Source organism: Limulus polyphemus, unplaced genomic scaffold (assembly GCF_000517525.1).
Source record: "Limulus polyphemus unplaced genomic scaffold, Limulus_polyphemus-2.1.2 Scaffold2230, whole genome shotgun sequence".
Classification (NCBI taxonomy): Eukaryota; Metazoa; Arthropoda; class Merostomata; order Xiphosura; family Limulidae; genus Limulus; species Limulus polyphemus.
In genome coordinates this window covers 172,882-187,361 of record NW_013667840.1, presented here as the reverse complement: position 1 = coordinate 187,361, position 14,480 = coordinate 172,882, and the positions used below count along the sequence as shown (strand labels likewise).

The 14,480-nt window shown below is 31.2% G+C and overlaps 1 protein-coding gene across 1 annotated transcript in view; it reads right to left on the bottom strand.

Annotated features, from left to right (window-relative positions):
• The window catches only part of LOC106466344 (low-density lipoprotein receptor-related protein 1-like), a 98,445-nt gene that overhangs the window by 7,472 nt on the left and 76,493 nt on the right, over positions 1-14,480 (bottom strand). The window contains exons 20-25 of the mRNA XM_013926618.2: positions 13,097-13,213; positions 11,999-12,124; positions 10,745-10,945; positions 6,372-6,576; positions 4,216-4,389; positions 1,824-1,971 (exon numbers count right to left, since the gene is read on the bottom strand). Coding sequence (XP_013782072.2) covers positions 1,824-1,971; positions 4,216-4,389; positions 6,372-6,576; positions 10,745-10,945; positions 11,999-12,124; positions 13,097-13,213 — 971 coding nt within the window. The remainder of the gene's footprint in view (positions 1-1,823; positions 1,972-4,215; positions 4,390-6,371; positions 6,577-10,744; positions 10,946-11,998; positions 12,125-13,096; positions 13,214-14,480) is intronic.

Sequence of the window (14,480 nt, the reverse complement as noted above, 5' to 3'; positions counted from 1 at the left end):
TCTTAAAAGACAGATGGTGTGGGAGGGGCATGTCAATGTGGGTTGAACCAAATATATTGAAATCTCAGTAAAGCAAATGACTCTGTGGAGTGCAGACTGAGAGTTTATTCACATTAAGGAATTAAAACTTAAATAATATAGAAATTTGAATTATAAACTAACTTTGATGCCAAGCTTATTGGTATAAAGTTGTTTAATTAACTTTTGAATGTAACTGTAAACATCATGACAAGCACACTTGATTCCCAACCATATTCATGTTTAACAAAGTAAACACAATCTTTATTATAAGACAAAGAGAAAACAAAGTCAAAAAGTCACACAAAAAGACAGTCACTTTTATCAAGTTTTGATAAGTTCCACAGCTTTCTTTCTCTCAGGATAAAATTCCATTGAACTAAAACTGCTGATCTTAAAGAATATCTTTACTTGAAGAATTCCAGGTAGAATAAAGAAACCATGATTCAATTCAACAAGTAAACTTGGTTTCTTTGTCCAGTGTACAGTGTCACCGTGTGACCTTTGTTTTCTCACTGCACTGGTTGGCTGTATACATACAGTGTTGATTTAGCCAGCAAAGGATATTACAGTCATTAATACTTTAAACCTGGATGCTGTATATTACTGCAATATCCTCTTACACAAAATAGACAGTATCTGCTACAGAGAAAAAGTAAATAAAGCAACTTCCTTAATGATTTTGATTTCATGAGTTATTGTATACATTACACAGGTTTGAAATAATTTAATTAGGTTTGATATTTCTATGACTCCTGTTAACTCTTACAGCCACCAATGAACTGGAAAAAGCCATTCCCTCAAACATGAAGCTTGCACATCATAAGGCATATTCTGGAATTTCCTGGCTTATCTGTCCTAATCCAACATACTGCATGTTATTACAGGTATTTGAGATGCATGTTCAGATGATGATTTTCTTACACATCATAATACAAACATTATGTAAATATAACTTACTTAACCCTATCTGCATAGGTATGGTACAAATTATGAATGCCATGACCTTGTACAGAGTGCCATTCAACATAGATATGAATTTATGAAGTTGTAGAGGTTATACAAATACAACTTGAAAACTGTAATTTTGTGAAGATACACTTTGTAAATTTTGAATTACAGTTAACATTACTTCTTCAATATTGGGTTGGTCAACTAGACTTGCCCCATGCACATTTAAAGGAAAACAATCTCTAGTTGCTCCAGATCTAAAAGACTTGCCACCTATCTGAAAACAAAACTTTGTATACAATGGGGAAATTCTTGGTTTGTAATGTTGTCTCTATAAATATTACCAAATCTGTTATATTTAAAAACAATTTGAATAACATACTCATTGCTTACGGGCACATATATTCTATTACATTTCTCACAAAAGTGTTCCAATTTTTAACAGTTTTATTTACATGCCTACACTTCTTCTAGTTTAGTGTGTTAATAAGTATGGTATACTTGTTTGTGTATATTTTTTTGGTTATGTTTTCTTCTGCTCAGAAACCAAACTTTCATTTTTTGAAATGGTGACCTTAATCTTTGAACTTTTCACTCCAGAAAAAATAAGGTTCTTTTCCATCCCAAAGGAAAGTGACCAATGTAGTCTGATTAAAATATGCTGCTTAGAATTCTAATTTACATAAGGAAAGCAAATGACTACAAGACAAATGGACAATTTCATCACTATATATCCCTAACCTTTTTGATTGGGGTTGGGGGGAATATAAAAATAAATTCCATCTATCTTGTCTTTGAAGTATAAAAATTCAACATTTCTACAGACCATAAAATAATTTCCAAACATTACTTACTCTTATAACTGCATTAGCTCTCCAGTCTGTCCAATATACATAATTTCCAAACAAAGTGATAGCAAAAGGATGGGAAAGAAATTGATGAACTCTTAGAATTTCATGGTGCTCCAAACCATCATAAGTAATGGTGTGAATGGAGTCAGATCTGAAATTATGCATATAAATGTATAAATCAAAAAAGATAAAACTATTTAATAATAACATGATTAATCATATGAAACATTCTTTGCAACATATGACAACATATTGGACCCAAAAATATGATCTACTATATGTATCATATTGTGGTCAATGCAAGCTTATAATCCTTAAAAACTTGATGATATGAAGTCATTTACACAAAGTTTCAAACATAAATTTATAGTTGTGAAATACAAGAATATATATTTTAAACATGTTGGAACTGAACATAAATTTAATGTGAAAGAGAGAGCTTTAATATATCAAATTACTAACAGCACAGATGTACATTTAGCATGAAAACCCCTCAAACCAATTAAGTTTTTTTGAAATATCCCTCATGTTTAGTATGTAAACTCTTCAAATATCTGAAGTATTTTGAAATATCCCTAACAAATGAATCTAAAAAAATAAACAACACTTTTGGAACAAAACATTAGCACAAACACAAGGAAAGTAATTTCAACATGTCTGTGTATCTCCATTAGTCCTACACAGTATGCACAGTGTAGTTTACTTTTTACTGTGTAATTTACACTAATGTCCTTAACAAATGTTTGTTATTTGGCTTAAAAACTTTGGCAAATAAATCTACATTTGAAAAAACCATTCTGAGAGTTATGAAAAAGTCTCAATCTTTCTTTTTCCTGGGAATCAAAATAGCTGCTAAACAAAGTTCAATGCTGTGAAATATTACACTAAACATAGACTATACAAAATCTTCACCTTCTTTTGTTATGATTTATTCTCAATCAGACATGTGACTTTAATAACCAGTTTACTCTTTCTGTGTATGTGGTATAAGTCAAAAACCTATGATTCAACTCTGGTTTTGTAAATTTTCTCTTATTTTTTATTAGTGTTTATCTGACCTACCAATACTGGATTAGTTTTCATCTAAATGGTTTGAGGTGAGGTTTAATTACTTTTTCACTAAAACCCATACTAAAGAATACGTGTTTTTGCTCCATTAGCAACCTAATACTTTTCTAAGATTTTTGAAGCATTTGAGTTATTCTGTCAGTTAATCACAAATAATTATCATTTGGACTTAAAATACTTTCTTTTACTCACTAAGCAATGTTCAGAGGTTGCTCAGTCATTCAGTACTAATTGCAAAAAATAAAATTAATAAATACATTATACCAATAATTATATTTATTTGAAAACAGAGAGAAACAGTTACAATTTATTAAATGGTGGAAGAATTAGTTAAGTGGTCAGAATTTTGACCAGGTGATTAGATTAGGACCTAAAAGAAAGAGAGCACATTAGTATACAGAAATAGAAAGACAATTCTTTATTCCTTACAGAAAATTTAATCACTCCTTTGAATTTCCAGAATTTATCACACTGTAGTTGCATTTGTTTGTGTTACAAACAATGCTTGAACATAATTTTAAAATTTATTCCCAAACTTTCGACAAAAAATACTTTGATACATATTTTTTAACTATATCAAATGTTCCTTCAAATCTCTACTGTTACTAAAGGCCTGCACTACTGATCAAGTAATACACTTCCACATGTTCAACATCAAAGACATATCAGTAAAAATAAAAGAGTACGATAAAACCTTACTTTTGATGTAGGTAATATATAGATCAAAAAATATTTAAGATCCTAAAAAAATTCAAAATGTTTTCCTAATACATATGATAGCTATGGCTCAATTTCCCAGTTCATTAGAATTATATCTTCTCCAAAACAATTACATCCAAATATTTTGTCTTAAGTTGACAGCTGTATAGTTTATGTTTACAGGAAACAAAACATTAAATTTTGTGTGTTTCCCTGAGCAACAAAATCTAGCTGAAGGAAAGATATTATTAAAAAAATATACTCTTTACAGCACATTGAAATTAAGTAGCTTCTACAATAATCAGATGCATTATAAAAATACACCATAGTAATGCCAGTTTTATAACTGTAGTGCTCTGCTATTATATTATGGCCTGTTAGTCTCCACTCTCAAAAGCAATAAGCTAATTCTGAATACTATGTCTTTAATGAAATATTCTGTTGAAAATTATACAATTGATATGGCTTATCATAATTTTAGTGCTTTGTGTAATGAGATGTTTGGCTTATTAATACAGTGTTTTTCACTAATTTTGTTAAAACTTTTCAGCCAATTGATTTAAGACCTGATCACTAGCCACAGAGTTAAACAACAAAGTTTAATTTTGAAGTAATGAGTACACTATACCTGGCATCAATCCAATAGATTCTTAAAGCCATGTAATCCAAGGTCAGTCCATTTGGCCACCCTCCTCCTTCACTAATGTCCAATATTTGAAAGATGACTTTTCTCCCATCTCCACTCATAGAAGCTTGCTCAATCCGAGGTGAAGCATTATCCCAGTCAGTCCAAAACATCACCCTGTGATTAAAAAATATCTTAAAGATATCAATTAATCGCCATGACCAACACAAACCATGTTGCATCCTAAACATCATGTTGAATATTATTCTGTATCTAGCAGAGCTCATGAATAGTACTCTATATCCAGTATAGCTCATGCAAAAAACCTGAAAAGTATTCTATATCCAGCATAGCTCATGCAAAAAAACTGAAAAGTATTCTATATCCAGCATAGCTCATGTAAAAAAACTGAAAAGTATTATATATCCAGCATAGCTTATGTAAAAAAAAAAACTGAAAAGTATTATATATCCTGCACAGCTCATGTAAAAAAAACCTGCATAGCATTTTAGATCCTGCACAGCTCATTTGAAGCACTAAATATTATATCTGGCAGAGCTGAATATTATTCACCATCCAACATACAAGCTCTAAATCATCAATAAGCAATACATGTAAATTTAAATCATCACTCTCAACACTTTTAGTGTAGGTTACCAAACTGTTACTAGTACAAACTTCCCAATTTCATATTACCAACAGAACATGTATACAAGTTCATACTGTAAGAATCAACTATTTAGTTTAGAGGATCAGGTTATTGTCAATACATGAGAAGTTCACAAATTTGTGAATACCGTCACTGTCAATGTTCAGTTTAAACTTTCACACTATTACCAATACAAGACATATTTTGATCATTACCCTATTAGTTCAACATTAATAAGTTACAGAACATCCTTTATCTCATACAGTCCAGTTTATGTCTTAAACTGTGTGATAATAATTTATATAAAATTCAAAACAATGAATACACATAACTGCAAAAGGCTGAGACTATTGATACTGATGTAATGAAAACCTTAAGGTATGGCTGTCAGAAACACAAAACATGCAACATGCCTAGGTTTCATTATGTTTATAGACACCAATTATGAAAATGTCACAAACCACCACAATAGTTTGTCACTGTTTTAGATACAAAAACAATGTAGAAATCAAAACACAAAAAAACTACGCATACACTAAGAGCAATAGATGGAGAATGGAGAAAGAGTCATGGATAAAGACACATTTTGTGCAATGAACAGATACGAACTCATGCATACCACAAAAATAACAGTTTATACAGAATATGTTTCCATGTCTCACATAAATGATCAGTTTAAATTGAACAGCACACTCATTATAAACAATGGTACAAAAAAATTCTTCATTCTGGTTAAAATCATGCAAGTATCTAAGGAATTAATTTTTATATAACAACATATTATTATTCAAAATTATTTCATACTTACACAGTGCTTGAAGGGGGGGGAGAGGAAATGGAATAGGTGGGAACTATATTTCTTGTTTTCACGTGTATTCTTTATTTATTATTATAAAAGTAACTAAACTGTAAAAATTAAAAACTTGTTAGATAAGATAAGATAAGATAACAAAAATAACAATAAAAATTCTTCATGAGGTATACTCACGGGCAGCTCGTGCATTATGTAATTTGATACCGTAAGATCAACTGCACATTCACCAAGTGGTTTACTACTCATGTGGCAGGATTACTAGTTAGACATGGTTCAAAGGGCAATAAAACCAGAAAAGTAAATATAAAAAGATGTATATTGTTACAAATTATTGTATGGAAACTCTGATAGTTACTTTGTGTTACGAACCCAGTCATCACAATGATCAAGCCTGTAATGAAAGGGTTGATTTGCTCCATTTGTGTACTACCTTGTCTAATTCCTGCCTCGTTCTTACATAACATTTTACAAAAACAAATTATAGTTTTTCTCCCCAGTTTCTTGCCACCGTAAATAGTTATTGCATCATCTGTTGAATCTTTTCCTTCTGAAAAGCTTACAGTCTACTAAAACATAGCAAGATGGTTTTGAGCCCTTCTGAAAAGAAGTGGGATAGCATCCCACTTCATCCTGCCCAACTTCAAGCACTGTATTTACATTAAAATGTTTTTGTTAAAACTATCAAAACCGACTGACCCAAAACGAGGGTCCAAAGCTATAGCTCTTGGGCTTTCCATTCTTCCAGCAATGAGGGTACGGCGAAAACTTCCATTTAACTTGGCCACCTCAATCTGATCCAAGTTACTTTCTATCCAGTAAAGATTCTCACCAATCCAGTCAACAGCTAAGCCTTCAGCAGTGGCCAGCCCATTCTGAACAACTACTTCTACATTTGTCAAAGCTGCAGAAAATTCAGAGCAACTGTTACACATCACAGGAAAGGTAAAACAACAAAACCTATCTTGTTTTACTGTATTAAACACGTTGCAACTTGGTGTTTAAACTGAAATAAGAGACTTAAAAGGAAGTGATGAACTGACTGCATATAACATAACAGCATGTGTATATAGGCATCATACATACATACATACATAAAACAACAAATTTGGCCTATTTCCAATTTAATGCTCCCTAGAAGTCACATACTCACTGTAAATAAAAGGTGGTGGCTTGTAGGGTCATGATGATTTTTGAGGTGATTGAGTGAAATATGAATGCATTTCAAGGACAAACATTTTTTTTACAATTTTCACGTTTTTAAGCTTTCTGCAATATTGGAGATTTCAATTTATTTCAACAGCATGACTGAACAAAAAGATCTTGGTTTATTAACAGATAACTAATTCAAGCTGTCCATGTAGTGTTCTGTTGCTAGTAGCAATATTAGTAGAATTTTAGGATGTATTTAGAAACACACTGATTAAGAGCAAGTAAAAGGTAATTATCTCCACATTACTAATACAGCTTCACTTAGAACACTGTGTACTATTTTGATCTCCTTATCTACGAAAGAGTATTCAAACGAAGTCTACTAAGATGATTCTGTGGGATATATATATGGAATACATTTCTTCCTTCTTATTTTCACAAATTTACATTTATGCAGGTTTGTGCAATTTCACATAACATAATGATCAATAAGGTTGTTAAGTTGCTTTTGTTCTAGATACCTAATGTTCTATGTGATGTACCTAAAATAACACCTTTTGTCTTTCTGTGGGAAAGATAGATAAGATTGTACACTATATGTGAAGTCAGAAGTTAGGTGATATCTTTAGGTTATGACCTCCCCTGTGTTTTAGTGAGAATGAACAATTACATGGGCAGTACAAGTCTTTCTGGATAAATTTTACATTACTGACTTAAGTAAGTAACCTGATACTTGTTCAACCTGGTACAAGATCTCAACTGAGTAGGTTTGAAACAGTTTTTGAGGGAGAAACAGTTTTGGATCTAGCTCTCCGGTAAAGGCATCTGTCCATTATGTCAAGTAAATACGCATACTTTGTATTTATAAAATCAATTAAAAATTGTTTATTGTAATTTTACACTTGTGTCTGATCTATGTTTATTTCTTAAGAACCCAGTTAGTCAGAAAATACTGAATTATTTTGTGATACTATCTTGATGAATCCTCCATTATTCTACAGACCTATGTTGTCATTCTTGGGGAGAGAATCAGTTACTTTAGGATACCGCAATTCTAGTGTTGGAAGGGTTATCATTATAAGATCTCTTTTCTCTTGAGAAATGAAAGATAAGAGGCAATCCTGTTGAAGTTTACAAGATTTATCTGTTGGATCAACAGGATAAAGGTCTCCATTTTTGTTATTCTATTTTCTGAAGATAATAGACATTTACATGCAAAAGTAAGTTTCTGAATATATCTTCTTAACCCTTTCTGCCTGGGCATCATTTACTGTGCATGTCACGAAGTTTTAGTGACTTACATTCAAAATTTTACTAAACTACTTTTTGTTTATGTTATATCAATTAATATAGCATAAAACTGTATCTAATAATTCATATCTTAATAGTACACAAGTTTTTAAGTTCTTAATTTTATAAGGCAGCATTAAAAAAAAAATCCTGAATTTCCCATAGTGTGAGAAATGTTACATTTTTTTTAGGTATCCCCTCATCTCTATTCTATTCACCATCCCTCCAATAAGTACAAAATTTACAGTAAATTACTCACTATAAAATAATCATTGCTCAGACAAATCATAATTTTTATAGCCTTCAATTCAGTTTGGTTACAGAGCTATCAAATAGAAAATCAGCCCCCTCTTGCCACACCCATCTATTATTACTTACCTGCATGCATGCACATCTTTTTATGCAAAAAAACATAAAAAAGAAATGTGATCACCATATCTCCAAGAGGAAAGAACCTAGAAACCTGAAATTTTGCACCTATACTAAGTGGACCCTGAGGGTCTGCACCTGGGTAATATTACTTATGTTAACCACATGCATACGTGCATAGGTATCTTCTTGATGAGGCAAGCTAGTGAAAAACCACATAGAAAAGAAGTGGTTCCTTATATTACAAATAAAAATCACAGACAGACAGACACACACACACACACGTGTCTGTGTAACTGCCATAGCTCCAAGAAGAAAGAACCTAGAATCCTGAAATTTTGCACCCATACTAAGTGGACACTAAGGGTTTGCATTTGGGTATTATTACTTATCTATGTGCATGCATGCATGCACATCTTTTAATGAGGTAAGTAATTGAAAAACCATGTAGGAAAGAATATGTGATCACTATATCACCAGGAGCAAAGAACCTAGAAACCTGAAATTTTGCACCTATACTAAGTGGACTCTGAGGGTCTGCAGCTAGGTATTATAGCACATCTTTTTAATTGGGTAACCTAGCGAAAAACAACATAGAAAAGAAGTGGTTTCTTATATTACAAATTATAGCTATAAATCACAGACACACATGCATGTGCACATATTTTTAATGAGGCAAATCCAGCAAAAACCACATAGAAAAGAAGTGGTTCCTTATATAACAAATTTTAATATAGAGAAAAGCCAGTGCATTTTGGTAACAATACATTCCAACAATGGTTTTTATATCACATTGCTTAGCAATAAAAGTATAATCTAATATTATTGTTAATAGGCTAGATGCTGAAAGTATAAAATGAAATGTACAAACTACAAAATTATATTTGTTGTTTTCTAATTTAGAGGCTCCATTAATTAAAGAGGTTTTTTTTTTAGTTGTTTCTATTATTTAAGTTTAAAATCAGAGAGAGGGTTACCTTTATAAACAGGCCACATGTGCACATTTCTTTTCTTTGCAGTTTTGCACACATGCATGTCTATCTGTCAGTGGTTTCTATTTATAATATAAGGAACCACTTTTTTCTATGTGGTTTATCACTAGCTTGCCTCATTAAAAAGATGTGCATGCATGCACATTCACACTTCATTTCTATTTCGTTTTCACATGAAACATTGTGCAGGTACACACGTGCATGCATGTAGATAAATAATAATACCTAGGTGCAAACCCTCAGAGTCCATTTAGTATGGGTGTAAAATTTCTAGTTTCTTTCCTCTTGGAGCTAAGACGGTCACACATACACACAGACACGCACAAGTGTACACCCTCAGGGGTCACTTAGTATGGGTGCAAAATTTCAAGTTTCTAGGTTCTTTCCTATTGAAGTTATGTTGGTTACACACACACACACAGACATGCCATTTTATTATTATAGATACATGCATGTAGATAAGTAATAATACCCAGGTGCACACCCTCAGGGTTCACTTAGTATGGGTGCAAAATTTCAGCTTTCTAGGTTCTTTCTTCTTGGTACTATGGCAGTCACATATTCTTTCCTATGTGGTTTTTACTAGCTTGCCTCACAAAAAGATGCACACATGCACGCATGAGAATAAGTAATAATACCCAGGTGCACACCCTCAGGGTCTACTTAGTATGGGTGCAAAATTTCCATTTCTAGGTACTTTGCTTAGAGCTATGGCAGTTGCGTATTCTTTTCCATGTGTTTTTTTGCATGCTTACCTGACAAAAAGATGCACACATAATTATAATACTTAGTATGGTTGCAAAATTGCAGATTTATAAGTTCTTTCCTATTGGAGTTATGGTGGTCACACAAACACAGACCCACCCTTTCCTTATTATAGATGTAGGGTTATTACCTATATAAACCTATGGAGCACTGTAGTCTACACAAGGTATATGTTTAAAAGTCAAATTTTAATATAAATATTACTGAAAACCTTAGAAACATTGTAAAATTAACATAATTTAAAAATACAAACTTACTTTAATCACTCTGTTCTACTCATTCAATTATTCAATATACATGTTCCAAATACCAATATAAATATACTACACAGTTTGTATTACTGTAAAAAAATGTACATGAGGAACAGCTAAAGAAAAAACAGGCAGAATTAATTATCATACATCTTGTCTTAGTAGAAAAAAATGACAAAACCTTCCTTATTAACAATACTTGTTATCATTATTAAACACAGATCTTTTCTATCAGGTTCTCTGGTTTACTTACAGCCAGACACAATGCTCCCTCTGTAGATCTTATCATCTGCCACATCTGTCCAAAAGATCACATCTTCATCATTATCATGGTAAAAATCAAGAGCAATAGTGTTATTCAAGCCAGGAATTAAAGTCTTGAAGGAAAGTGTGTGTAGATCAACACTACGAAGTTCATGTCGGTTAGAAAACACTACATAAGGAACAGCTGGGTCTAAAAGACATAGAAAAAATAAATATATCAAGAGAAAACCAAGACATAAAACAAATGATTTTTCTTTTACTATATTTGGAGGCATACCCATTGAAACAAAAATAGATAAGGAAAACAGAATGGGTTCTGCAATGACTATAATCATCCTAATGATGAAAAACATAAGTTATTATTAAAGAAAATAATATCTGTTTCAAACTAGGAGCAAAAAATAAGTTATACTTACAAGCTAAAGATCAAGCTACTTCTAGATTAACAAAATACTTCAATAATAAGTAAGTGATTTCACTTAGCAAGTAGAATTTGAAGTTATTTCTAAATATAAAACAATAGTTTTACTTCATAAGCACTAATAACAAAGTTATTTATTCCAAAAGAAATTAACTGTTATTTTCACTTAACAAATGCATATCAGACAAATTCAATTATAAAAAACAGATGAAAAGCCATTTTCACTTAAGAAATGCAAATAAAATTAAGCTATTTAACCATCAAATTTCCAACTTGTTTTTATACCACTCATTGGGGTCTACATCATGAGTGATTATAAGATCTTGGGTCATTGTGAAGAAATGACAAAAACTGGGCAAAATTACATACTGCCTGTGTAAAATATATACAGAAGCACATCAGCCATTTATAGGATTAATTGTAATATTGATTTTTTATGTGGTTCATATATTATTAGGGTTCCCATAAACAAAACAGTCATGGGCTCACAAGCAGCTTGCTATAAAAACTGTCTGGAAAATGTGTTTAAGAAGTTTAAAATAAAGGTAAGGCAAAGTTGTTTCTGAAAATAAACAACTTCACAAATTAAGTTACTTCTACAATTATACAACAATGATTTCTTAAAATAATAAATTAGCAATTTCTAATTCAATAAAAAAAACCTTTTCAGAAAATTACTACAAGTAATTTAAAATTAACTTTTCCTTCTAAAAAATGTTTTTATAACAGTTCTTTAATGCAGCTAAATTGAGCTGTAATTTTATAGGATAAATAATGAAGAATGAAAGAAATGCAGAGATAAAAAACACTACTGTAATTTACCTGTACTTTTACATGTAAATCCATCTGGTTCCAAGCTATATCCATTTTCACACTCACATTTGTGGTAATGTTTCAACTGTGTACACTTTTGGCTACAAGCTCCCCATTCTTCACAAGAGTTCTTTTCTACAGATGCACAAATCAAATCACAGTAATAATATAATTTTTTTTCCTCTTCAAAAAAAAATAAATCAAAAAACAGTTCTAGTTGATAGTGAAATATAACCTGGTGTGACTTGAGTAGTAAAAATATATACTGCACTTGATAATTTTAACACTTACTAACTGCAATACTGCAGTTCTGTTTATCGCAAAATCAATTCAAGACCAATAACATTAAACATTTATCTAAATGTCTTCAAGTCCTATATATATATATTTGTCACAAACCTTTTACATGATGATGTGAAAGCAATTTTAAAGTACCAACATGAAATCTCATGACACTCTTCAGTAAGTTTTAAAATCTATATAACTATATTCTGATATGTTCTGGTGCTATTTATTTTACCTATAATGATGTCACATTTAAAGAAACTTTTAGTCAGCTTAATGTAAACTCAATGTCTCAAATTCTCTACTTGAGTCTTTCTTTAGTAAAATACTTTGCTTATATACTTGTTATCACAGATCTAACATAACACAATTTGTAATATTCTGGCACTTCCCAGTAAAGAAAAGCATCTCTATGGGAAAACTAGAATGAACGTTTATCTAGCAGTCCAAAAACACTATTCTTGTCTGAGCTATCTTATCCAACTTTAACAACTTTAACCTAAACTACATGCACATTATGAATCATTATTTAATACAGAGCTTCCATAAAATAACTGTGTGTAACATTCATAATCCTACCAATACACCTTGTGTGAGCACTAATACAACAATGTGGTTACTACCCTTTTCATGTCTCAGGATAGATCTACATACCACTCGCTAGCTAAGTAAGTCCTGGGATCTCTTGCATACCACATAGTATCACATATAAGCATTACCATATTTGAAACAATAACAAACACTAGAACTTCCTGCATTATAATTAAGATTTTTATACAGAACAATGACAGAGTTGACCATTATGAGGATTCTAATACTTACCAGTACAACTTATACCATCATTGCTTAATCGGAGTCCTCTAGTACAGTAACAAAAATGTCCATCTGGAGAATTCTGACACATATCTTCACAGTCACTGAAGAAACAGCGATCCAAGTCTTGAACAGAAACAAATTGTTTTTAATTATTTTAATAGAAACATCGACAAGAATCACTTTTTGATCATACTTGATAAACAATCCTGTTCCGTCTTAATCATAAATTATACTTTTGTCCATGTCCAACTTCTCTTAACTACTCTGATATCTACAATTATGGATTGTAAATTGAGCTTATAACATGAAAGATGTACAAGTGAGACTCCTTGGAGATGCACAGAAATGTACGTTTTAATATTTTTCTACTTTTTCTTTGTGAATTTCATTTAAAAAATTTTACAAAATTAAAAAAACATCAATTATAAACTATTTTTTGTAAATGATTGTTCATATAAGAGTCAGCATTTTTATTTTTACTTAAATGTTTGAAGTTTTTTATGCAGGTGTGTACTTGATACCTGAAAGGTGTTCACTGATCCAGAAAGGGTTAACTTCAAAATGATATTCATACTAACAATGTGAAAACTTGGCCAATAGCACAATGGTTTGAAACTTATACTGCAATGGTGGGAAGATTAGACCTTTAAAAAGGCAGTTGGAATTCAGTACTATAATGCAAATGCTAAGCCAATAACACTATGGTTTGAAACTCATACTGCAATGTGAGAAGTAGGCCTATAAACGGGCAGTTTGAATCTGGTACTGCAACCTATGCAACCACAAGTTTTTAACATTTCAATTTAAAAAGAAAAGAAAAAAAGATATCAATATATAGATAAACAGATACAATTTCTTACCATTAGTTAAATTATTCTGAAAATTAATGAATAATCTACCTGTTGTAAATATAAAATACTATAACAAATAATTAAATAACATTAGAATTATATATCACTGGATAACTTACAGTATTCTTAAGATAAAATAAAGGAATAAATAATACAAGTAAAGAAAAAACCTTTCAAAAGAGGAATTAAATGTGGGGAATGACTAATATCAATCCTTTAAAAACAATGCAAACAAGATAATAGGTTTGACATTTGCACCATCCCTACATAAAATAGCACAGGCACACAAAACTAAGATAAATTTCAATTCAACTGTAACTGAATAGATATGCTATATGATAATTCTTCCCTGTGCTATTATGTAGGGATGATGCTAGTGCCATACCTACTATCTTGTTTGCATTCTATTTGAAGGATTGATATTAGCCATTCCTACATTTACTTCCTTTTTTGAAAAGTTTTTTTTCTTTACTTGTTTTTTTAATGCAATGTTTCAATAAACATAGGAAGGTTGTATTTATAACCAAGTTCTAAATACA